The following is a 27,456-nucleotide window of genomic DNA, read 5'->3' as shown; positions in this document are numbered from 1 at the left end:
GTCCGTAAACGCGGTGAATTTTGCCGCCGCCAAGTAGTGGCGGAACCGCTCCGTGATAGCCCACACCAACGCCAATAGCTCGAGCTTGAAGGAGCTATAGTTCTCAGGGTTCCTTTCGGTCGGCCGGAGTTTTCGGCTGGCGTAGGCAATCACCTTCTCCTTTCCATCCTGGACCTGGGATAGGACCGCTCCTAGCCCCACGTTACTGGCGTCTGTGTGGAGGATGAACGGGCGCCCATAGTCAGGGTATGCCAGGACCTCTTCTCCGGTCAAGGCCGCCTTCAACTGGCAAAAGGACTCCTCATGCTTGTCCTCCCACGACAGTGGGGCTCCAATGGGTCTACCACCTTTGGTCTGTCCCACGAGGAGATCTTGCATGGGGCAGCCATCTTCGTGTACCCCTCTATAAAGCGCCGATAGTACCCCACCAGACCCAGAAACTGCCTTACTTCCCTCACTGTAGTTGGTCTCGGCCAGCTCTGGATGGCAGTGATCTTCTCAGGGTCGGGGGCGACACCATCCGCACTCACCACATGCCCTAGATACTGCACCCTGGGTTTCAGCAGATGGCATTTTGAGGGCTTCAACTTCATCCCGAACTTGGCAAGGGACGCGAACACCTCGGCCAGGTGCTCCAGATGGGCTTCATACGTCTGGGAATAAACAATCACATCATCCAAATACAGCAGGACGGTCTCGAAGTTTAAATGTCCCAGACAGCACTCCATCAACCGTTGGAAAGTCCCGGGGGCATTGCACAGCCCAAACGGCATGCTATTGAATTCGCAGAGCCCCATCGGGGTGGTGAAGGCGGTCTTCTCCCGGTCCTCGGGGGCCACGGCCACTTGCCAGTATCCGCTGGTGAGGTCAAGGGTCGAGAAGTAGTTTGCAGTTCTCAGTGCAGCCAAAGACTCTTCAATACGAGGTAATGGATAGGCATCTTTATGGGTTATCTGGTTGATCTTCCGGTAGTCCACACACATCCGCATGGTACCATCCTTCTTCTTAACCAGTACCAACGGAGCGGCCCAGGGACTACAGCTGTCCCGAATAACCCCTGCCTCCTTCATATTTCTCAACATATCCTTGGCACACTGGTAATGGGCAGGGGGAATAGGCCTGTACCTCTCTTTGATAGGGGGATGTTCACCTGTGGGAATGTGGTGTTGGACCCCCTTGATCTGCCCAAAGTCTAGGGGGTGCTTACTGAAAACCTGTTCGTACTCCTGCACCACCCTGTGTACCCCTGCCCTGTGATGTGTAGGGGTATCATCAGTGCCTACGTGTAGCTGTTGATGCCACTCCTTTGTCTCCCCCTGGGGTGGGGAAGTGCTGGTGGTAGGTGGAAGTGTGGATGGACTGGCTTCATGGATAGTGTGAGGGTCCAGGGTGAGCAGCTTGGCAATGGTGGCATACCGGGGAAGCCTGACTTCTTCCTCTCCACAATTCAGCACTCTCATAGGCACTCTCCCTTTCTTCACATCCACCACCCCTCGGGCGGCCATCACAGTGGGCCAGTGCTCAGAAGGCATGGGCTCCATCATCGCAGGGTAGTCACGCCCCTGAGGCCCTACTGCTGCCCTACACCAGATCATCATCTCACTCCTAGGGGGCACAGTCAATGGAGCAACATCCATCACTCTTACTCCACCAATCTCCCCTCCTGTTGAGCTTACATGCTGGCGGTACATCAGGGCTCGGATCTCACGCTGCACAGCCCTCTGCCGGCTCCCTGCTGCTGTGGCGGCTAGCTGTTGTAATAGGGTTAACACATCAGCCATGCAGTGCTCCATCACATTGGTTCCCAGCACTATTTTCGGGTTATGATCACTGGGCTCATTCATGATCACAATCATACCCTGGTGTTGCAGTTCGGCTTGCCCCACTGTCATAGCCACTTGTTTATACCCCACCTGGGTCAATGGGAGTCAATTAGCGGCAATCAATGTTATACTATTGTCTGGGGGCGCCAGTTCGTCTACGGCCCAGTACCGCTGGTACAACGTGTACGGTATGGTAGTTACCTGTGATCCAGTGTCCAAGAGAGCCATCACTGGTATGCCGTCCACAGCCACGGGGATGATAGGGCGGGCCCCGATATATCGGTCCCGCCAGTCCGGGGGGCCACGATGTTCTACTCCTGAGGATTGGCCCGGGGCCCCAGGGGTTGCTCGTTTAACGGGCACTGTCGGTAGTAATGACCCGGCTTACGGCACTTGTAGCAGATTGGGGGTCTGCTCCGCGGGTGGTCGGCACTTCTCCGCTGCATCCAGGGAACGTCCTCGGGACTGTCAGCAAGCTGTATCTGCGCCGGAGGCTGAGGTCTGGTCAGAGGTTGTAGGGCAGCCAGGATTTTGGCAAGGTCTCCGTCCATGCGACGGATCTGGGCTGCCAGTTCTTCCACTGTGCTGCTCGGGGCTGCAGGTGTTGGAGAGGTAGATTTGGCTGAGGCCGCCATAACGGGAGCCGTCTCGACGGGCCACGGGGCGGGTTCCAGAACTTCGGTTGCTGGAGGCTGTAGTGCTTTAATGGCCCGCTCCTTTAACACAGCAAAGTCCACATCAGGGTGTTCCAGGGCCCACAGCCGGAGTTGTTTACGATCCTCAGGGGACCTCATCCCCTGCGCAAATTGCTCCACTAACATCTTGTTGCTATCCGCCTCATTAATAGGGTTCACCCGCTTCAGCGTGCGGAGGGCGGTCTGCAGACGTAGAGCATAGTCCCGAATGCTATCCCCAGCTCGTTGCCGGCACTGGTAAAACTGCATCCTCAGCTCAGCTTCAGTCCGGGTCTCAAAGGCAGTCTGTAGCTTCTCAAAGATGGTGGCTACAGAGAGCCGGTCCCCCTCGGCCCAGGTCTCCGCTTCCTGCTCCGCCGCACCGGTTAACTGGCCTAGCACTATCGCTGCACGTTGCTTATCAGTCAGGGGGTACAGCTCTAGCAACGGGTTAAGCTTTTTCCGGAAGGCCTGTAGGGCATCCGGTTTCCCGTCATACTGCGGTAGCCAGGCAGCTCCGGGCGCATAGGGCAAGGAAAACGGCATGACCTGAGCGAGCGTGGGGGCCACGGCACCTCCCGCCGGTACGGCCGGGACCTGGGCAGGTCCATTCCCATCCGCGGGTGCCGCTGCGGCTGCGACCACCGCTCCTCCAACGGCTCCGTCGGGCGCAGACATCTTGTTTCCGTCCCCCTTAGCTCTTTCCGGCCCCTCCTCTCTCGGTGCAGGGTTTTGGCCTTCGCGCCTCTACTGCTCGAGAAGACGCTCGAGCGGGAACTTTTCGCGCCAATGATGGCGACTTCTGCAATTTTTCTGCCGGATACCTCCGGCGGTAACAAGGCGCACCTCTACCAGGCGGCAGAGCGGTAAGATCCTGTTCGTTACGCCAAGTTGTCGCGGGCGGGGAGGAGGGTGTCAGCACACCGCGCTCACCCCTTCTGCTCGGGTCCGGCAGCTGCTCAGTGGTGGCTCGAGCGGTGGGCCGGATCCCAGGGTTTCTCGAGCGACACTCCTCGCCCGTGAGTGAAAGGGGATTTGTGGGTGTGGGAATTGTTATAGTTCGTGACGCCACCCACGGTTGTGGTGATTGCACCACCGCTGCTCTGGATGGGGATCCCGGGGATGGTGATGGGGAGCAGCCAGGTGTTGTGTTGCCCCTCCGTGGGTAGGGGTTGGTGATCCCGGGGCCCGGTGATGGTTTGTGAGGTGCGGGGCCTGGTGGGCGCAGGGACGCGGGGGCAGCGCTGTGCCTTGCGGCACTGTGGTACTCACTCAGCCTGAGACACGGACACAGTTTGTACGGTAAACCAAACGGCTGGTAGGACGGTCCCACAGACGGCTGCACCTGCACTCCCGGTAGGTGACGGTGATGTCCCTCTTCCTTGCACCTATGTTTGACTGATGGTAGCGGTGGATTCCCTCCGGTTACCCGCTCCCCGACTGCAATCTGGGCCGGAGGAGCTCTACACTTTGCCCGCAGGCGCTGGCCCTGAGAAACTGGTGCCTTGGCGGTGGCGGTGTCTCTCTGCTTCAGGTTGAGCTGTTGCCTTCAATCGGGACTTGGTTGTTGGGGGATCTACGTCCCCTTCACTGACGGATTCGGCAAATTTGGCGACTCCTAGCCTTGCCGGGGTCCGAGAGGCCCCTGCCCTGGTGCTGACTGTCCTTCGGAACACTGCTCCAGACCACCGGGCACACAGCCAACGGGGTCCTTCCAGGAACTTCCAAACGGTCCCCCTCCAGACAGTCACCGCCGTCGCTGACCTTGCTGTTCTGGCCCTACACAAAGCTGGGCCCTCAGGCTTTGCACACTCTCTGCTCTGTTACCACTTCTTGCTTTCCTCCTTCTCCACTTTCCTTTCTTCACTTTCCACTTGCTGTTTACTTTAGCCCCTGCCTGGGCTACTCCTCACTCCTTCCACTTCCTCCTCCCTGACTCATCTGCCTGGTTTCTTCCCGCCTCCAGAACTGTGATCTCCTTGGTGGGCGGAGCCAACCGCCTGGCCCACCCCCTGGTGTGAATCATCAGCCTCTGGAGGAAGGCAACAAGGATTTCTGGTTAGCTGTGATGTGCCTACCTGGAGTGTGGGGTGTGGTGGTGTTGTGACCTGTGACCCCTGGCTTGCCCAGGGCGACACACATCTGTGACGCCCTGGGCAAGCCAGGGGTCACAGGTCACAACATCACATGCACCCCACATTCCCTACAGGAACACCAAGCTAACCCAAAATCCTTGTTGCCTTCCTCCAGGGGCTGATGTCCACACCAGGGGGTGAGCCAGGCGGTTGGCTCCGCCCACCGAGAAGTTCACAGCCCTGGAGGCGGGAAGAACCAGGCAGATAGAGTTTGGAGTTTGAACAGATCAGTTAGGGAAGTGAAGTGGTAGAGGAGCTTAGGAGAGAAGCTGAAGTAAAGTGAAAAGAAACAGTTTGTAAAGCCTGAAGTTGGTCCGGGTGTGTGCCCCGGACAGTGACAGCAAGGTCAGCAGACGGCGGTGATAGTCTGCAGGGGGACTGCTCGGAGGTTGCTGGAAGGACCGTGGACAGGTGGTGACCCGGCGGTACCGGAGCAGTATACGAAGAACAGTCAGCACCAGGGCAGGGGCCTTTCGGATCCCGGCAAGGCTAGGAGTCGCCATAATTTGCCAAATCCGTCAGTGAAGGGGACGTCTGTCTCCTAACAACCAAGTCCCGATTGAAGGCAACAGCCCGACCGTGAAGGGGAGACACCGCCACCGCCAGGGCACCAGTTTCCCAGGGCCAGCGCCTGCGGGCAAAGTAGGGCTCCTTCGGCCCAGCTTGAAGCCGAGGAGTGGGTAACCGGTGGCGACCCATCGCTACCAAAGAGACTTTCATAGGTGCAGGGAAGAGACCGTCACCACTAACTGCAGGGAACATCAGCACCGTGAACCGTCCGAGGGACCCATCTAACCAGCCGTTTGTTTACCGAGAACTGTGTCGTGTTTACTGGCTGAGTGAGTACCTCCGTGCCGTGCGGCACAGCGCTGCCCCTGCACCTCCACAGGTCCCAGACCCGCCTGTCTACCATACCAACCCCATCACCGGGCCCCGGGAGCACCAAAACCCCTACCCACGGAGGGGCACATCAACAACTGGCTGCTCCATACCATCACTCCCGAGCTTCCCATACAGAGCAGCGTTGGTGTTAACAAATCACCACAACCGTGGGTGGCGTCACGGACAATAGACTATCCCAAAACCCCAATCCCTTTTCACTCACGGGCGAGGAGCGCCGCTCGAGTCCCCGGGATCCGGCCCATCGCTCGAGCCACCGAGCAGCTGCAGCAGCCGGACCCGAGCAGTGGGAGAGCGCGGCGTCCCCTCCTCCGCCCGCGACACATCCTGCCATAGAGCAAAAACTGTGAAATTCCTTGAAAGAAGACACATAAGGTCAATGACATTGGCCTGAAAATAGTCCGGATCTCAATCCAATTGAAAATCTTTGGTGGAAGTTGAAGAAAATGGTTCATGACAAGGCTCCAACCTGCAAAGCTGATCTGGCAACAGCAATCAGAGAAAGTTGGAGCCAGATTGATGAGCACTGTTTGTCGCTCATTAAGTCCATGCCTCAGAGACTGCAAGTTGTTATAAAAGCCAGAGGTGGTGCAACAAAATACTAAGGATGTATTGGAGTAAGTGTTATTTTGTTTGTTTTTCATGATTCCATAATTTTTTCCTCAGAATTGAGTGATTGCATAATTTTCCCCCCTGTTTGGTCTTGAAAAGTAACCGTTACTGGCTAGCACATTATGTTTTCATGCCATTTGAAATGACTTTAGTTTTGTGCCATGTCTGTGATCTGCTTTTTTTAATCAAAAGTAAACAACTGAATAAACATCTTCAGAGCCAGGTGAGTCCATAATTTTGCCAGGGTTTGTAGTAGTGAAGTCAATTGGACTGTATATATAAGTATACATTGAGCTCCCACATACTATAGGTAGTCACTATGATGATGTCACAACAATCCTTTCACTGAGGGGGTCTCCTAGAATTATGAGACCCTTTAGCAGTTTCGTGACCTGCTTCTGTTTTATCTACACCATCTCAGCTCAGACTTCACCTGACAAGTCTTTAAGTGCTTTATTCCCTATGCTTTATTCAAGTCGATGGTGCTTTGGTTAACTTGTTGTGTTATATAACAAAGAATTTTTGCTAGGGATATTCTGTCTGAAAACTTAATATAAAAAGCTGCACTGCAGGTCTCATGCATTATATGATATTATAGAACTTCTGAGTTGTCCATAATAAGTTGTCCTAAGAGGCCTATTGGTATTTTCCGTAACTGTAAATTTTTTCAATCATAAGAAATCCATCAACAGCAAAAAAGAAAAAAAATCAAGTACCATTTGAAGGGATTCTGTCTCCAGGTTTTTGCTTTCTAAACTTAAAGCATCATAATGTAGGGGCAGAGATCCTGATTTTTTGATGTGTTACTGAATGGGCTTCTTGGTATAGGTTTGATAAAATTAATGTTTTATCACCTCTGATTGGCAGCTTTTGCCTATATACAGTGTAGATGGAAAGTTGTCAATCTATGGTGTGGGGCAGGGTTATTCGGAGCTCAATATTCAGAAAACTGGTAGAACTGCATAATATAAAACAGTTATTTTATAAAAAAAACTTCAGCAAGCAGCCCTGTAGTTGATACATCACTGGAATCGGGGTCTTTGCCCCTACATGATGCTGGTCTCAAATGGAGTAGCAAAAACCTGCTGACAGATTCCCTTTAATTTGTCATAAACTCCACATAATCCAGGAATGAGTCAGGTCTGCCAGATCATGAACCAATCTACATAGCTGATTGCATTGCATTTAGCAAAGGGTCACAAGAAAAAAAGGGGAAAGGTGGATTCCCCACTATGATGACTAAACGCCTTAGCAAGGCTTATGAACTGTGGTTCTATTGGTCAAACAGCCTGACTGTTTAAAGAACCTGTCACTTGCCATTCATATTTAATTATTTTATTTGATCTAAATGTAGCTATTCTCCTGGAACTGGAATTGTTTTTGCTTTATTTTTTGTTCTTCCACCTTTTACGGTAAAGCCTCTTCCTCATAAGATGTAAATTGAGTATTGTTATATGGGGTAAGAGGGGGTGTGGTGCTGAAGAACATGAACACTTATAAAGATATAGGATCACTCCAGCTTGGCTAGACTTAAAAGGATTCTGTCAGCAGGTTTTTGCTATGAAATCTGGAGTCAGCATGCTGTAGGGATTAAAACACAGATTTTAATGATGCATCTCTTATCAAGCTGCCTGCTGTTGTTTTCTTGAAATGCTTGTTTTAGCACCAGGCCCTTATCATTGTTTGGACTACATTGCCTTGTGCCTGGTAGTCTGACATTCCCCCTCCTATGATTAGCAGCTGTTTATAGACATTGTACAAAGAGAGCTGTAGTGTGGGAGGGGATAGCGTTCTCATCTCTGTTGCGATACTAAATCTAAATACTCTAATTGTGTCAGAACAGCTGCACCCAGTAATCTAAGTGAAACATCAATGGATTCAAGGTCTCTTTGCCTTCATCATGCTGCTCTCCGATGAGGTAGCAAAAACCTGCTGATAGATTCTTTTTAATTTACATCCAGTGAAGAGGGGACTATATACAATGAAAATTACTATTTGGTTTTATAAATTGAAAACATAAAGATTTTCAGAACTAAGACATTTTTTTATTAGGTATGCAAAACTCAACGTTGTGACAGTATATACCTATTATCTGTTAATAAAGTTCCTTACTCAGTACACATTTGTAATAATAATAATCACTACCATTACTAATCGATTATGTTATTGTTTCAGGTGCTGCATTTTAGCGATGTTAAGGACGTCCATTCAAGTTGCAAAAATCTTTTGCTTGAACTAGAAGAAAATGAAGGCGATAATGTACTGATGAATGTCAACAAGTTATTTGGGGAAAAGACTTTCCATTTTCTTCCCGTAAGAAAATCTATTAACATTTTGATTAAATCTATATGCTATTCATATAAATGTCACAGCAATTTGAAACACCCTGTCCTTCTTTGATAGCGGATGTGCTGTCTAATAAAACTGCTAATAATTTTATGTACCAAGAAAGACATTTTAATTTCGAAAGTGCAGGCCACTAAGGGGTCTCACTTCCTCCATACTTACCTTGATGGCTAAGATGGATTGCTAGAAGTGGTCGGCATTTGGGAAAATTCCACACAAAACCTTACTTTCAGTAAATAAAATGTCAGTTTTGCTGGTCAGGACAATCTGTATGTAAATAACGTTGCGTTAGCTAGACTAATAATGTTGCGTTAGCTAGACTAATAAGGCCTAGTCACACACAACGACTTACCAGCGATCCCGAAAACGATGTGTCCTGATAGGGATCGCAGGTAAGTCGCTGGGAGGTTGCAGGTGAGATGTCACACAGTCAGACCTTACCAGCGATGCAGGAACAATACAGGTCGCAGTAGCGACCTGTATAACTATCTCAGCAGTCACTGTGACCCTGTCACACAGTGTCAAACACAGCGATGTGTCCTGCCCAGCATGACCTCGCCTTTGAAGAAAATGGCCTGGACCATTCTGCAACGACTAGAGATCTCACAGCAGGGGCCTGATCGCTGGTAAGTGTCACACATAACGAGATCGCTAACGGGATCGCTACTGCGTCACGGAAACCGTGACTCAGCTGCGATCTCGCTAGCGATCTCGTTATGTGTGACGGTACCTTAAACATCTCTCCATTGTCACTTGTGCTGAGTACCCCCAACAAATTCATTATGGTCCGCATTGTATTTTCACATTTATTGGAAAAGAAATCAAAGTAATTAATCCTCCTTCTATATACATGAAAGCTAAAACAGAGTAGGCTATGTGACCACGGGAAATTAAACTTGCAGATTTACCTGCAGAAAATCCGCAGATTTTCTGGATTTTCCAGATAAATCCGCAGGTTTCAGCATGTACAGACACGCCCTATGTTATCCTATGGGACATGGGGAGTGCTGTGTCCATGCTACGGATATGTGCGGCTGCGGAATATGCTGTGGATGTCCCGCAGCCGCATGTAATTGCATGTCAATGATTTCTGCGGAATTAGCTGCGGAAATCCCGGCTCTTCACTATGGAGATAGAGGCCGGGACTTCTGCAGGTAAGCCGCATGAATACCCGCATGTTTTCCGCAGATATTTCGCTGTACTACCGCAGCTAATAATAGCTGCAGATTACGGCTATAGCTGCGGCAAACCTGCGGATGTACCTGCGGATATATCCGCAGGTTTAATCTCCCGTGGGCACATAGCCTAAAGGCCCTGTCACACACAGAGAAAAATCTTTGGCAGATTTGTGGTTGCAGTGAAATCATGGACATATTGTTCCATTTGTACACAGCCACAAACCTGGCACTGATTGTCCACAATTTCACTGCAACCACAGATCTGCCACAGATTTATCTCTGTGTGTGACAGGGCCTTATGTGTATCAATCCTTCCAGTTCATTCCTAAAATACTTTTTGAGGCTTTTATAATGTAGTGTTTAAGAGTTTTGTTAAAAAACACTGTGGTCATGACGCATCTATAAGGGATAAGCAGGTTATCCTGTAAAACACACCCCCCGTACCATATCTACCTAAATGAAGACGAGAACCACGACTTTATTGCAGGAATGGCCACAGTTTTATTTTACCGTATATATGTATACCAAACTTGTGGCCCAACATGCCACTCAATTGTTAAACTTAACCTTATACATATATACCCGTATAACCAGAAACACCGATAGATCCGTCCGAGAGGCAAACCATCATTCCTAACCCCCCGGCCGTAACCTCCAAACCGGCCCAGAGGACCACCTCGGCCGTGACCACCCGGCCCGAGGTGAGGGGTAACAACGTTCCATCGTTAATTACCCCTACCCAGAACCTGCGGGACCTCCGCCCACAAGTTCCCATCCACTCCGAAGCCACTCCCCTTGAGCGACTTCGTACCAACAAGCCGACTGTCGGTACTCACAACCTCTCAGACGGACCTATCACCCCGCCGTGACAACAATAAATTAGCAACTCAACCTTATATTCTCCTTTATTCCTCTTTTTTTTTTTTTTTATTTTTTTTTTTTTTTTTTTTTAAAGTTCTTTTTTTTTTTTTTTTTTTTTTTTTTGAAAAACCATCACCTTTTCACCTTTTTATTTTTTTTTTTTTTTTGAACATATACATATAATTATATATCAGGGCGGGCGGGTGGGACACAAAGATCAATCGACGAAAGGGGAGGTAAACAGCACACCCCCCTCTCTTATACCTCTCCCAACACCCCACCCCTTCCTTGCTCCCCCCCAATCCCCTTACAGCTCCCTACTACCAATCCTGTACTCCCACACATCCCCCATCCCATGCAAACCTATTAACCCTTTCCTAACCTTGCACCCTCCCGATCGTCATGGGGTCCATTCACCCCTATGGGGCTCACTGCCCTTCTTTTTTTCTTTACTTGACGTTCTACGATGAATTATTGAAAATTCTACATTCACAGTGTTTTTATGGTTTTTTTGTAGTGTTTTGGGGGTTTGTAGCTTTTTCTTTTCTAAATGCTGCAGCGTGTGTGTGTGTTTTTTTTTTTCTGGTATGTTTTACATCACAGAGGATTCCCTATAGGAATTGTGAAAAAGAACAGAATGTTGTTCACAGCAACAGTCCTGTTAAAAATTGCAAATTAAAGAAATGGATGGCTTAGAATTAGTGATGAGCGAGCATGCTTGTAACTACTCGGTACTCGCACGAGTATCACTGTACTCGGGCTGCTCGGCGGGTACCGAGTAATTTTGCAATACTCGTGCTTTACTCGTGGTCTTCATCCCTGCATGTTGGCGCTCTTTTGAGAGCCAGCCCTCATGCAGGGATTGGCTGGCAGACCACTGCAATGCCACAGCCCTGTTAGTTGTGGAATTGCAGTGATTGGCCGGCCTGCACAGCGTGACCGAGCCTTTATACCGGCCGGCGCGCTGTGCTCTGTACACAGCCATCTCATATTCCCTGCTTTCCACGCCCACAGGCGCCTATGATTGGTTGCAGTGAGACACGCCCCCACGCTGAGTGACAGGTGTCACACTGCACCCAATCACAGCAGCCGGTGGGCGTGTCTATACTGTGCAGTAAAATAAATAAATAAATAATTAAAAAAACGGCGTGCGGTTCCCCCCAATTTTAATACCAGCCAGATAAAGCCATACAGCTGAAGGCTGGTATTCTCAGGATGGGGAGCCCCACGTTATGGGGAGCCCCCCACCCTAACAATATCAGTCAGCAGCTGCCCAGAATTGCCGCATACATTATATGCGACAGTTCTGGGACTGTACCCGGCTCTTCCCGATTTACCCTGGTGCGTTGGCAAATCGGGGTAATAAGGAGTTATTGGCAGCCCATAGCTGCCAATAAGTCCTAGATTAATCATGTCAGGCGTCTATGAGACACCCTCCATGATTAATCTGTAAGTTACAGTAAATAAACACACACACACCAGAAAAAATCCTTTATTAGAAATAAAAAACACACACATATACCCTGGTTCACCACTTTAATCAGCCCGAAAAAGCCCTCCTTGTCCGGCGTAATCCAGGATGATCCAGCGTCGCATCCAGCGCTGCTGCATGGAGGTGACCGGAGCCGCAGCAGACACCGCCGCTCCGGTCACCTCCACACAGCTAATGAAGACAGCCGCGCGATCAGCTGCTGTCACTGAGGTTACCCGCTGTCACCGCTGCATCCACCGGTGGCCTGTCAGTCAGGTAACTCCCGGCCACCGCTGGATCCAGCGGTGCCGCGATTAACCTCAGTGACAGCAGCTGATCGCTCTACTCACCTCAGTTGGTGCATGGAGCTGACTGGAGCGGCGGTGAGTAGCGCGATCAGCTGAGCTGTCACTGAGGTTACCCGCGGCCACCGCTGCATCCACCGCTGGATCCAGGTAACCTCAGTGACAGCTCAGCTGATCGCGCTACTCATCTCATTAGCTGCGTGGAGGTGACCGGAGCGGCGGTGTCTTCTGCAGCTCCTGTCACTTCCATGCAGCAGAGCTGGACGCGACGCTGGAGGACTGTGGAGTACGCCGGACATGGAGGGTTTGTCGGGGTTAATAAATTGGTAATGAGGGACTTTGTTAGTGTTTTTTATTTCTAATAAAGGATTTTTCGGGTGTGTGTGTTTTTTAACTGTAATTTACAGATTAATCATGGAAGGAATCTCGGGGAGACGCCTGACATGATTAATCTAGGATTTAGTGGCAGCTATGGGCTGCCATTAACTCCTTATTACCCCGATTTGCCAACGCACCAGGGTAAATCGGGAAGAGCCGGGTACAGCCCCAGAACTGTCGCATCTAATGTATGCGGCAATTCTGGGCGGCTGCTGACTGATATTGTTAGGGTGGGGGGCTCCCCATAACGTGGAGCTCCCCATCCTGAGAATACCAGCCTTCAGCCGTATGGCTTTATCTGGCTGGCATTAAAATGGGGGGGACCGCACGCCGTTTTTTTTTAATTATTTATTAATTTATTTTACTGCACAGTATAGACACGCCCACCGGCTGCTGTGATTGGGTGCAGTGTGACACCTGTCACTCAGCGTGGGGGCGTGTCTCACTGCAACCAATCATAGGCACCGGTGGGCGGGGAAAGCAGGGAATACGAGATTGTTTAATGAGCGGCCGGCTTTTTCAAAATAGTAAAAGCCGCCGGTCACCTCCACGCAGCTAATGAAGGGAATAGCGCGATCAGCTGCTGTCAGTCAGGTAACTCCCGGCCACCGCTGGATCCAGCGGTGCCGCGATTAACCTCAGTGACAGCAGCTGATCGCTCTACTCACCTCAGTTGGTGCATGGAGCTGACTGGAGCGGCGGTGAGTAGCGCGATCAGCTGAGCTGTCACTGAGGTTACCCGCGGCCACCGCTGCATCCACCGCTGGATCCAGGTAACCTCAGTGACAGCTCAGCTGATCGCGCTACTCATCTCATTAGCTGCGTGGAGGTGACCGGAGCGGCGGTGTCTTCTGCAGCTCCTGTCACTTCCATGCAGCAGAGCTGGACGCGACGCTGGAGGACTGTGGAGTACGCCGGACATGGAGGGTTTGTCGGGGTTAATAAATTGGTAATGAGGGACTTTGTTAGTGTTTTTTATTTCTAATAAAGGATTTTTCGGGTGTGTGTGTTTTTTAACTGTAATTTACAGATTAATCATGGAAGGAATCTCGGGGAGACGCCTGACATGATTAATCTAGGATTTAGTGGCAGCTATGGGCTGCCATTAACTCCTTATTACCCCGATTTGCCAACGCACCAGGGTAAATCGGGAAGAGCCGGGTACAGCCCCAGAACTGTCGCATCTAATGTATGCGGCAATTCTGGGCGGCTGCTGACTGATATTGTTAGGGTGGGGGGCTCCCCATAACGTGGAGCTCCCCATCCTGAGAATACCAGCCTTCAGCCGTATGGCTTTATCTGGCTGGTATTAAAATTGGGGGGACCGCATGCCGTTTTTTTTAATTATTTAATTATTTATTTCACTGCACAGTATACACACACCGGCTGCTGTGATTGGTTGCAGTGAGACAGCTGTCACTCAGTGTGGGAGCGTGTCTCACTGCAACCAATCATAGGCGCCGAAAAGCAGGACAGCAGGGAATAGGAGATTGATTAATGAGCGGCCGGCTTTTTCAAAAGAGGAAAAGCCACCGGAGTTTGAACAGCTGTGCAGCGCCGCGGCAGTGATCGGGGAACGGTAAGTAAGAGAGAGGGGGGGGGACTGACCGACAGACTGTGAGAGGGGGACAGACAAGACAGAGAGAGACAGACCGACGGACTGAGGGAGATAGAATTAAAAAAAAAAAATGACCGACATCGCTAGTAAAAAGCACAAAACGTGCGTTTTGGACATCGGAGTGCCACACAAGGTTTTCATGTAAAATCTTTCATGTATTAATCTCAAAAAGTAACATACACCAGCTCTATCTCACTATTGGGTATGTGCCCTTAACATTTCCGCCATGAAAATTCATTTTGGTGTCATTTTGGAAGGTTTTCTGGTGAGTCCGTAAAAATGGCGTAAAACTCGCACAAAATTGTTCACATCTGTGACTTTTGAGTGATAAATGCTTCAAGGGGTCTTCCCCATGCTGATGCCATGTCATTTGAGCACTCTTCTGAGACTTTTGTGACATTTTTAGGGTTTCTCCATGCTGCCGGGGGGTCATTTCACAAAAATACTCGGGTCTCCCATAGGATAACATTGGGCTCGGTGCTCGGGCCGAGTACACGAGTATCTTGGGAGGCTCGGCCCGAGCTTCGAGCACCCGAGCTTTTTAGTACTCGCTCATCACTACTTAGAATGTATGGGAATAACATGTGGGTGTACCTTCAGCTTTAGAATTCTGAGTGGTGTGGTGTTCAACAGATCCATGACCAACCAATGATTGCTGAATATTACAGCTGACAGAAATGCAGGCTCAGTTCCTGAACCCGCATTGAAGTCAAGGAGCCAGGATATGATGTTACTTTATGTCATGTCAGGGAGGGGCTAAATATAAACATACAGTAATATTTGGAGCTATATGTTTTTTATTTAGCTCTGTATTTACATATATAGGATCTATATCAGGGGCAGACATACCATTGGTGCAACTTGGGGGCTCAAGAGGTAAGGGGGACCATTTCTACCTTTAAAGCAGGAGCAATTTTGCATTTTTATGAGCTCTAGGGCTGCAAAGGGCCCATATATTCTTCTTGCACATCAGCCCTTTTCTGTTTGTGTCCACCGGTGGTCTATATTATATCACTAAGGTTCAATAGACATGCTGTTAAGAATATCTAGCTTACCATATGTCTTTTATGATAGAATGACGCATAGATTCTCGGCACATAGGAGTGGTAAACCATTTCTAAATAAATAATGGGGTCAAGTTTCCTTCTCTGCTGATATCCATTTCTTTATTTGATCAATCAAGACAGTGTTTCACTTTATTGACATATGATAATTATATTTTCCAATATCGCTGAAACAAATGTAGAATGCATATCTCGAGGGCAGCACTAAAAGTTGAGATATAATTTATTGACCATAATACAAAGTATATTGGTGCAGCAAATTGGACACTGACCTGGGACTTATGATAGTGTTGTAGACACCAATGTACGGTATGTTGAATCCTGTCTCATGAGGGAATGAGTTCTTGTCCCAGGGAATGAGGTTTCAGTATGTGGCAGATGCAGAGAAAACTATTATAAATGAGAGTTGAAGGTTGATGCTAAGAGATTAGCAAAAGGAGCTGGTGGCCCTACCTAAATATAAATAAATATATATATATATATATATATATATATATATATATATATATATATATATACATTCCATATAAGGGCGTGGCTGCGCATTCTTCTGAAGTTCTGGCTGCACTGTGGCTCCCAGCTCCTTTCGCTTTAATGGAGGCAGGTTTTTTGGCTAAAAACTAAAAACTAAAAACTGTAAAGTGCGGGGTTAAAATTTCCCTTCAAAACATAGGCTATGACGCTCTTGGGATCTAGACGTGTGAGTGTGCAAAATTTTGTGGCTGTAGCTGCGACGGTGCAGATGCCAATCCCGGACATACACACATACATACACACATACATACACACACACATACACACATTCAGCTTTATATATTAGATATACATATATATGATCTTCAGGGCCATAACTAATACAGTATATGAAGGGGGTTGCATTCGCACCTATTAGTACCAGCTAATTTTCACTGCTTTTAACTCATATCATATATTTTTATCAGACATTTTTGAAAGATATGAAGAATTCATATGATGCTGGTTTGGAACAACTGGATTTTCAAGGTGACCCAGAAACATCAAGGAAGTACATCAATGACTGGATTACTCAACAGACACGAGGTGTGCTTAACATTTCATTCATAGCATTAAGATTATTACTGATACATATTTATCCCTTTGCATTTATTAGCTCAAAAGCTTAAAGTTTCAGCCAATATAAAATAAAAAATGTAATAAGTATGTAGATGTAGCTTACGTGCATTTTTCTTATTTTTGTTATCCCGGTTACCAAATTCTTAAAGGGGTCTCTTCAATTGTTATGTAAATAAAGTATTTCATGGTGAAATTTTTACATAGTTACATAGGTTGCAAAAAAGTCCTAGGTACATCTAGTTCAACCTTCCTCCACCAAATATTTATATTGTCATTAAGTCATTTATAACCAACAATGTTGTGTGTACTGAGGAAATCATCCAGCCCTTTTTTTATAAGCTGTTCTAGTGTCTAGCATTACTACCTCTTGTGGTAGAGCATTCCACAGTCTGACTGCTCTAACTGTAAAGAACCCTTTCCTATTTATCTGCTGGAATCGTCTTTCTTCAACCCATAGTGAGGGTTCCCTGGTCCTTAGTATTGTCTTTGGAAGGAATAAGTCATGTGCCAGTCCTTTGTGTTGACCACACATGTATTTATACATATAAATGAGGTCTCCTCTGAGACGTATTTTTCTAAGCTAAACAAACCCAACTTTTTCAACCTCTTATCATCATATGGGAGGCCTTCCATTCATTACAATAATCTAGTTGCCCACCTTTGCACTGACTCTAACTTCTGAATGTCCTTTCTAAAATGTGGAGCCCAAAACTGGATCCTATTTTCCAGAAGTGGAAGAGGGGTAACGATACGTTAATCTCTCTTTTTATACACCCTAAAATCTTGTTTGCTTTTGCAGCTGCTGCCTGACATTGAGTGCTGCTGCTCAGCTTATTTGTAACCAGAATACCGACGTCCTTTTCCTGTTCTGTAGTCTCGGATTTACTTTGTGACTGCAGACTTGTGAATCTTCACATCGTGCGCACTGTGCGCTGTGAGAATTCTCTGATGTCAGAGCCCGGAATGGCGGTCACTTGCATTGAGCGAAGCTGCATGAATCTAGTTTGATTTTGGCCTGGAGTGCCTACATCTCATACTTGCGGCCACGTGACTGCCGTTCCTGGCTCGGACACCAGAGACTCTTCATGGTGGTCACTGCTTGCGATGTGAGGATTCACAAGTCTTCAGTTGCATAGAGTGACTGCAGATTTGTCATTTTAGACCAGACAACCACTTTAATGAGTACCTTGTGCCTGACCTGATCATTGCATTCTTCCTCTAACAGGCAGTATCAAAGAAACCTCCCATTCAAGATATTTAATCTCTTCATGTCAAGGTTGATAGGGGTGCTGATGTGTTGCTTTGGCAACTGGATGCCTTTAGTTCTTCTAGCGATGGAAACCTGGCCGGCACGGTCTAATAGGATGCCTGTTATTAGATCCAATAAAACACTTAGGCAGGCATGATACACCTCAATCAAAAGTAGTGCGGAGTATTATGTAAGTGATCAAAAAATTGACTGCTCAAGTCTCCTTGAAAAACAAAATATTTAGAAATATAAAAGAAATTAAAAAAATATTAGAAAAACAACATTCTTTTGAAATAATCTAAAAATGCTGTATTGTGAAAAATAAATTAAAAAAACATAAAACTATCATGTAATCTGTCTGATAAACACAGTATGGAAAAAAAAATGAAAAATGCAAAAAAAATATTTTTTTTTATTTTGCCCCACAAGAAACCAGAATACTGTAATCAGTAAATCATACTTACTACAATATTGAATTTAAAAAAACAGCTCACATTGCAAAAAATTGAAGAAAAAAAAGTTTATGGCTCTCAGAATATGGCAACTCAAGAAAGAAAAAGGGTGTGCTTTTAGTGTATAAAATGAAAAGAACATAAAAATTATATACATTTCATAAAATAGGTTTCACCATAATTGTTACTCATAAGCCCACTTTACACGTTGCAATTAGTTGTACAATTGCATTTGCGATGTGACACGCCCAGGTTGCATACGGGATCTTATGAGATTGCACGTAGGTCGTTCATTTGCTGTCACACGAGCGTTAGTAGTCTATGTTAAATTGATCAATTTCATGTGCGATCCTTTAGATCATGTGTTCTGTGACGTATGCATTGGGCACCTTTTTTTTTTTTTTTTTTTTTTTTATTAATTGACTTGCCAAGCGTGTGTAATGTGTAGGGATGCGTTTTTACTATGTCATCTGCCGTTCAGCTCTACTACATGGCCGCTGACAGCAGACACAGACAGCCATGTAGCAGAGCTGAATGGGAGATGACAGCAGACACAGACAGAGCCGCACTGTCAGAATGAACTCGGGTGAACTTCACCCGACTTCATTGTCATGCTGCGGCTCTGTCTGTGCCGCGTCCTGATTAGCGGTCACCAGTGAAGGACTCACCGGTGACCGCTAATCCCCTGAGTAACTAAATTGAGCAGCCCTCTCTCATATACTCACCGATCCCCGATCTCCGGCGCTGCACAGCATTCACACTGCTCCGGCGACTTTTACTGTTTTGAAAAAGCCGGCCGCCCATTAAACAATCTCGTATTCCCTGCTTTCCCCGCCCACTGGCGCCTATGATTGGTTACAGTGAGACACACCCCCACTCTGAGTGACAGGTGTCACACTGCACCCAACCACAGCAGCCGGTGGGCGTGTCTATACTGTGTAGTGAAATAAATAATTAAATAATTAAAAAAAACGGCGTGCGGTCCCCCCCAATTTTAAAACCAGCCAGATAAAGCCATAAGGCTGAAGGCTGGTATTCTCAGGATGGGGAGCTCCACGTCATGGGGAGCCCCCCAGCCTAACAATATCAGCCAACAGCCGCCCAGAATTGCCGCATACATTATATGCGACAGTTCTGGGACTGTACCCGGCTCTTCCCGATTTACCCTGGTGCGTTGGCAAATCGGGGTAATAAGGAGTTATTGGCAGCCCATAGCTGCCACTAAATCCTAGATTAATCATGTCAGGCGTCTATGAGACACCTTCCATGATTAATCTGTAAATTACAGTAAATAAACACACACACCCGAAAAAATCCTTTATTAGAAATAAAAAACACAAACATATACCCTGGTTCACCACTTTAATCAGCCCCAAAAAGTCCTCCATGTCCGGCGTAATCCAGGATGCTCCAGCGTCGCTTCCCGCGCTGCTGCATGGAGGTGACCGGAGCTGCAGAGGACACCGCCGTTCCGGTCACCTCCACACAGCTAATGAAGACAGCCGCGCGATCGGCTGAGCTGTCACTGAGGTTACCCGCTGTCACTGGATCCAGCGGTGGCCGCGGGTAACCTCAGTGACAGCTCAGCTGATCGCGCTACTCACCGCCGCTCCTCTCACCTCCACGCAGCAACTGAGGTGAGTAGCGGCTGTCTTCATTAGCTGTGTGGAGGTGACCGGAGCGGCGGTGTCTGCTGCAGCTCCGGTCACCTCCATGCAGCAGCGCTGGATGCGACGCTGGAGCATCCTGGATTACGCCGGACATGGAGGGCTTTTTGGGGCTGATTAAAGTGGTGAACCAGGGTATATGTTTGTGTTTTTTATTTCTAATAAAGGATTTTTTCGGGTGTGTGTTTATTTACTGTAATTTACAGATTAATCATGGAGGGTGTCTCATAGACGCCTGACATGATTAATCTAGGACTTATTGGCAGCTATGGGCTACCAATAACTCCTTATTACCCCGATTTGCCAACGCACCAGGGTAAATCGGGAAGAGCCGGGTACAGTCCCAGAACTGTCGCATATAATGTATGCGGCAATTCTGGGCGGCTGTTGGCTGATATTGTTAGGCTGGGGGGCTCCCCATAACGTGGAGCTCCCCATCCTGAGAATACCAGCCTTCAGCTGTATGGCTTTATCTGGCTGGTTTTAAAATTGGGGGGGACCGCACGCCGTTTTTTTAAATTATTTAATTATTTATTTCACTACACAGTATAGACACGCCCACCGGCTGCTGTGATTGGGTGCAGTGTGACACCTGTCACTCAGAGTGGGGGCGTGTCTCACTGTAACCAATCATAGGCGCCGGTGGGCGGGGAAAGCAGGGAATACGAGATTGTTTAATGGGCGGCCGGCTTTTTCAAAACAGTAAAAGCCGCCGGAGCAGTGTGAACGCCGTGCAGCGCCGGGGATCGGTGAGTATATGAGAGAGGGGGATAGACTGACATGGACAGAGAGAGAGGGACAGAGATAGTGACAGACTGACAGAGATTAGTGAATGACAGACATTGTGAGGCGCTTCAGAACGCAGCTTTTCAGCTGCGCTCTGAAGCGGACCTTTTTAAAGCTGTGGTGCAGAGCGCACACCTGCGCACATAGCCTCAGACACCAAAATCGTATGAGGGATGTCACACGTTACAATTGACTAGGTTCGTGCAACAAAACGCTCAATTCTAGACAAAGATACGATGTGTTTGCGATCAACGGTTTTGCGTTCAATCCTGATCGCACGTAGATGTCACACGCAGATACCTCACAAACGATGCCGGATGTGCGTCACTTACAACTTGACCCCAATGACGGATTGTGAGATATATTGAAGCGTGTGTAGCGGGCTTTAGAATAAAGGTAACATGGGTAGTATACTGTGCAGTAAATACCATAAAGATAAACCTGAAAACACTATTCTCTATATACCATTTTTGTTTGTCTTAGATGCCAAAAATGGAATAAATAGTGATTAAAATGTTGTATCTGCCCAACAATGGTACCAACAAAAATTGCAGTTTCTCACAAAAAATCAGTTCTTCATAAGATACAGTATGTCAGTGTAAAATTACATTTATAATCTCTGAACATGACACAAAAATAAAGATTTTTTTTTTAAGTTAATATTTATATATTTTTTCATGATTTTAGAGATCATAATAAATTTGCTTTTGTGTTCATACAGATTAACAGCATTCACACAAAAAATACCATAAGGGCTCATTCAGACGTACAACTTTTGTGTATTTTTGTGATAGTCTATGGGGCCGTTCAGATGCCCTGATTTTTCCTCTTGGTCCTCGGAAAAGCACGGACATATGTCCGCTTTTGATCTGAGTGCCGGATCAAATGTGACAATGTAAGTCTATGGGTCTAGAAAAAATTGGACCTCACTCGGATGACATCTGAGTATAGTCTGATTTTCACAGACTGTCAGAAAGGAGAAGGTGGAAAAGCTGTTGTTTTTCTCCACGTGCAAGAAAAACTGATGATGCTTGGAGGGACAAAACTGTAATGAAACTCGGATCAAAGTCTTATAAAAAAAATTAGTTTTTCTAATACAAGGGAAAATTGGACGCCTGAATGAGCTCTAAACAATAATTACGTGGACACATTAGTATATGTGATGTAATTTAAAAAGAATTTGTTTAATGTTTTAAAAGGTTAGGTACTGCTTAACATGTGCAACAGATTGGTGGGGTTTGGGTCCTCATGGGACCCAGGAAGGTGGCGTGACAGCTACTGGTCAAATAATGTTACTAGATGTGATGTACCGTGTGCCAGAAATCTTACTCCAGTCACTGACTGGCTGGAGTAAAATTTCTGGCTAAGAACATAAAGGACCATCCACACTTAATGAATTGGATAATCTTATTCGGCTATGCTCCTTCATTAAAACTGGCATGAGTTATTGAATCTGCTGAACATTTGATAGTACTTATTAAAAAATGTTAACGGTACTGTGTAAATAAATATTTCATATAGAAATTCTTTGAAGGATAGTTTGCTCATTTTCATATTTTCATTCTCCTCTGCAGAGAAAATTCAGCAATTGTTACCAGATCAATCAATATCTTCAAACACAAAATTAATACTTGCAAATACATTATATTTTGCTGCAAACTGGACAAAACCATTTAGTGAAATGAAGACTTACAAGGCTCCCTTCACAACAATCTCGGTATGTCTTAATTGCATAGCGTCCACTAACAGGGTTTATCTGAGAATGATATAAAATTATATAATTCAAACAGTAGCCCATCCTAGTCACATGACAGTATGGGCTGCAGACTGAAGATATGCGAGACCTGTGTTTCAACTTATAAGAGCTGTAGCATGCATACTTCAGTCACAGGCTAGGCTGACTGAGATATGTGTGATACAGCTTGTATCAGTTGACAAAAAGGTCTTTGGAGCCATACAGTATATCTTCAGTCTGCAGCCCATTCTGGCAAGTGACTATAAAGGCTGCAATTTGAATTACACCAGAGATGCTAATGTATCTCATTCTCAGAGAACATCTTTATAGCAAAGGTTGGAGTTAAACGTTCAATAGATACTTTCAGCAGAGATAGTATATTTCTACAATGCTAGAAATTTGGAAATTATAGAATGAATTTAGTAAATTCTGTTGATTGTGAATAGCCTCTAAAAATGCTGTTGTATATAATTTGCTCATATATTTTTACATTTTTATTTTTTCTTCATTTTTTGTAATTATTGTTCCTCCAAATGTTTCCCAATAATTATGAAACAAAATAGTAAAATATAAATTTTTGTATCATATTTTCTTAGTCTTTCACAATAAGGTCTCATACACAATACAGAGCCCTGTGCACAGAGTCTATCCAGCATTGCCCTCAAGCTATGCAGCTCCTACCTATTGCAGCTAAGCAGGTGGTGGAATTCTTATCTGATCATGTACCACAATCTCAGATATTATTATTATTATTATTAATATTTATTTAAAGAGCACCATTAATTCCATGGTGCTGTACATGTGAAAGGGTTACATACAGAATACATATCCAAGTTACGATAGACAGACTGGTACAGAGGGAAGAGGACCCTGCCCTTGTGAACTTACATTCAGATATAACACGGTGTGTGTGTTCTAACAAGTGTTCTATTTAAGATTTAAGTCAAATACAGACCAGGTTGCACAAACAGGCTGCGGGTCTCCTTATACAAATTTGACAACCTTGTTGGCATATATGAGTCTGCTGAGTTCAGGGAGGGTCACCCATGGCTAATACAAATGTCATGATCTGTACAAGGACCATTTTTCACGGATGACTAATTTTGGGCTAAGGCTGGATGTAGATGGGCGCATTATGGATTATTGTGCTCAACGGAAAGCACACTGATTCAATAATAACCAATTTGCCTGTACCATCAACTTTTCATGTGGATTAATGGTGCATGTGAGAAAATAATCTCAGCATACACTTGTCTGGTCCTTTGTACTGACTAATCTATTGTATGTAAGTACAGGCAGATCTTGCACTTGTCTGCTATGCAGAGCAGTATATTGAGCTGCACAGGAAGCTACGATTTGTAGAAGTTAACTGGCTCATTTTTGTTATACGGCCATCCAAACCTGGCCTAAAACAGAATATTTACATTCATCGCTATTAATTACTACCTAGTCTTTCTATACACTGACTCGGATATAGTGAGCAGCACGATGGCTCAGTGGTTATCACTGATGCTTTTCAGCACTGGGGTCTTGACTTCAAATCTCATGGAAGACAACATTTACAAGGATTTTGTATGTTCTTCCCATGATGTGTGGGTTTCATTCCACCCTCCAAAGAATCCAATAAAGACAGTGATGGTATTTTCTGCAAAGTGCTGTGGAATAGGATGCTGCTATATACTTAGGCAAAATGAATTAGTAATAGTGAACTGAGTTGTCATACTTACATGATACTGGAAAAATAATTCGGTTATTTTGTTTTTTGTTTTTGACTATTTCTTAGAATGAACAAGTGATGGTAAATATGATGCGCATCACTAGTTACTTCAATGTGAAATACATAAAGAACCCTGGCATAAAAGTGTTGGAGCTTCCTTACGGTGTAAAACAAGATTATGCTATGATCATACTGGTTCCAGATAATAATTCTGTGTTTAAACAAGTAAGTTTGAGATGAATTAAAAAGTAAACATTTGTATTTAAAATATAAAAGTACAGAAATGTATCAATTTAGTTAACACTCCTTACTAATTAACATTTCAGTGCTTAAAAATGTTTGACATGTCAACTAGATAGAGAAAAATTAGGTATTATAGTTGGCTCCCTAATTAATTCTAATACTGAAAGAATTATGGGCCATGTTTTCATGGTAATATGACTGTGATTTGTAGTCTCCACAACAATTTAAAGGAGTTGTCCAGAACTAATAAAATGACTGCTTTCTTCTAGAAAAGGCACACCTGCACATGGCTTGTGCACAGCATTATTACAGTGAATGGGATGAGTTGCGTTACGGAAAAACCAAACGCGTTACTCTACTCCTGGACAACTCTCATAAGAGTAGTTACTAAAATCTAAAAGTTCTCACTTTTAGGCCTCACTCCCATTTGTGTATAAATAATTTCCCTGATACACATCCCAAAAGGTGGGACAAGAGTCAAGCATATGTTATTGTGTATGTCATGCGGGTGCGTGTTTTCTTTGTACCCCTACAATAGGGGTAGGGATGAGATTAGTATATCCTTACCTGGGATAGTTGTGTAACAGATTGCTGCAGGTCCGCGGGTGATGAACACCGATATAGGAGACAATCAGGATAAGATGCTGTTCCTCTGCGCTGCTTCAATGGACAAAAAGGACTCCAAGTGAATTAAGATGAAAATGGATTATTAGTCTACTTGTTTCAAAGCAATTTAGCCCCTTCCTCAGGACAAAACCATAGTAGAGATAGTAGATGCTATGATTGTGTCCTGTGTAAGGGGCTAGATTGCCTTATAACATGTAGACTAATAAACCATTTTCAACTTAATCCATTTCGAGTCCTTTTCAGCCATTGAGGCAGCGTAGATGAACCGCATTTTATCCTGATCATCCCCAGTTTATAGTAATAACTCACTTAAACTGCAGTCTATAGTAATAGCCCTCCTAACCCCCAGAAGACAGAAACAGCTCCCTGAATCTTCTGCTCTTTAAGCGCTTACCTGCTCTTGGCTTTGGTATATGTTCTCCTTTGTTGTCCTTTGCTGTTACATCTGCAGCATGCTGAGGTGAACTAATTGTGCTGCAGTCATGTCAGCTGCATTAAACCACCATTGCACATCAGAGCAGGTAGGTGATTGCCATAGACACTTTGGGGGTCAATCAGCTCCCTATCGCGGTAGTTAATTTGCATTCATGTCTTAAAAATGCGAATACATATGACTGGAAGTGACCCTCCCTCCTCCAAAAAGTTAACGGATTTATTATATTGTCTTCTTGCTCCCCATTATTGGCACCAACCCCCCACAACCTTGGCTGTCTGTGCCATCCAAAGCATGGGTTGGCTGTAATATGAAGTTGAGCTACTGCTGCATTGTAGCTCTGACCCCAGCAGTTTCACAAAGAGAAAACGCTCCCACTGTTGGCCCATCTTTACCATCGCTGCACCCCAAAATAGAATCAGTGAAAAAGCTTGTCCTGCAAAAAAAAAAAAAACTCTTTACACAACTATGGTTAGAAAATGGAAAAAAATATAAAAATATATTTAAAACTGTCATTTTAATTTTATTTTACAGGTCAATTCAATAATTTCAATGCTAAAATTCATTACCTTTGCACAAAAAAAACAAAAAACAGTATCTATCTAGCTATCTATATTAAAGGGAGCAGCATGATGTAGGCAAAGAGAACCTGAATTCTACAATGTATCACTTAGATTACTGGCTGGAGCCATTCTGACACAATCTGAATTTTTAGATTTAGCCATGCAGCAAAGCTGACAGAACTGTCTCGCCCACACCAGACCTTTAAGACCATGTGCGCACATTGCGTTTTTTTCTGCGTTTTGGTTGCGTTTACAACTGCAGTGTGTCATTGACAAAATGCATGTATTCTGATTCCCCAGCAAAGTCTATGAGAATCATGCAAAATCTGTGCGCACGATGCTTTTTGAAACGCAGCGTTTTGATTGTCAAAAATATGTAAAAATCTCTGCGTTTGAAGAAGCAACATGTCAATTGTTTTTGCCATTTCGGCAGCGTTCTACACCCGTTGAAATCAATGAGTTGTCGAAAAACACTGCCAAAATGTTAAGCATTGCATTATTGTTGCGATCCGCATGTTTTTTTAACATAACAAACGCAGATCTTTCGTCTTTCTCACTCTGTCGGTCGGTTTCTCTCTCTGTCTCTCTCTCTCTGTCCATGTCGGTCTCTCCCTCCCACCCCCTCTCTCATACTCACGATCCACGATCACCGACGCAGCGCTGCACGGCGTTCACACTGTGGCGGCTTCTCCTCTTTTGAAAATGCCGGCCGTTCATTAATGCATCACGTATTCCCTGCTTCCCTCGCCCACTGGCGCCTATGATTGGTTGCAGTCAGACACGCCCCCACACTGAGTGACAGCTATCTCACTGCAACCAATCACAGCCGCCGGTGGGTGTGTCTATGTCGAGCAGTAAAAAAAAAAATAATTGAAAGAAAAACGACGTGCGGTCCCCCCAATTTGGATACCAGCCAGGGTAAAGTCACACGGCTGAAGGCTGGTATTCTCAGGATGGGGAGCTCCCTGTTAAGGGGAGCCCCCCAGCCTAACAATATCAGCCAGCCGCGCCCGGAATTGCCGCATTCATTAGATGCGACAGTCCCGGGACTTTACCCGGCTCAACCCAAATTGCCCTGGTGCGGTGGCAAACAGGGTAATAAGGAGTCCTAGGTTAATCATGGCAGGCGTCTCCCCGAGAAACCTTCCATGATTAACCTGTAAGTTAAAGAAAATAAACACACACATCCAAAAAATCCTTTATTTGGAATGAAAGACAAAAAAACACCCTTTTTCACCACTTTATTAACCCCTCAAAAATACCTCCAGGTCCGATCTAATCCACGCAAGGTCCCATGACGCTTTCAGCTCTGCTACATTGGAAGCTGACAGGAGCCCCAGTAGAACACTGCCGTTCCTGTGAGCTCCATGCAGCAACTGAAGTGAGTCGCGCGATCAGCTGTGCTGTCACTGAGGTTACTCGCGGCCACCGCTCTCAGGTGGAGGACTGCAGCTGTGGCTGCGAGTAACCTGAGTGAAAGCACAGCTGATCGCGCGGCTCACTGCAGTCACTCAGGGGATTTGCGAT

At 45.9% G+C, this 27,456-nt stretch overlaps 1 protein-coding gene across 2 annotated transcripts in view; it reads left to right on the top strand.

The window, feature by feature from the left end:
- Positions 1 to 27,456, top strand: part of LOC142243183 (leukocyte elastase inhibitor-like) — a 74,199-nt gene that overhangs the window by 30,176 nt on the left and 16,567 nt on the right. For both annotated transcript variants that reach the window (XM_075314825.1, XM_075314824.1), the window contains exons 3-6: positions 8,320 to 8,457; positions 16,307 to 16,424; positions 22,186 to 22,328; positions 24,130 to 24,288. In XM_075314825.1, the coding sequence (XP_075170940.1) occupies positions 8,320 to 8,457; positions 16,307 to 16,424; positions 22,186 to 22,328; positions 24,130 to 24,288 (558 nt within the window). The remainder of the gene's footprint in view (positions 1 to 8,319; positions 8,458 to 16,306; positions 16,425 to 22,185; positions 22,329 to 24,129; positions 24,289 to 27,456) is intronic.

Source organism: Anomaloglossus baeobatrachus, chromosome 6 (genome assembly GCF_048569485.1).
Source record: "Anomaloglossus baeobatrachus isolate aAnoBae1 chromosome 6, aAnoBae1.hap1, whole genome shotgun sequence".
Lineage (NCBI taxonomy): Eukaryota > Metazoa > Chordata > Amphibia > Anura > Aromobatidae > Anomaloglossus > Anomaloglossus baeobatrachus.
This window is presented reverse-complemented; position numbering and strand designations above follow the sequence as displayed.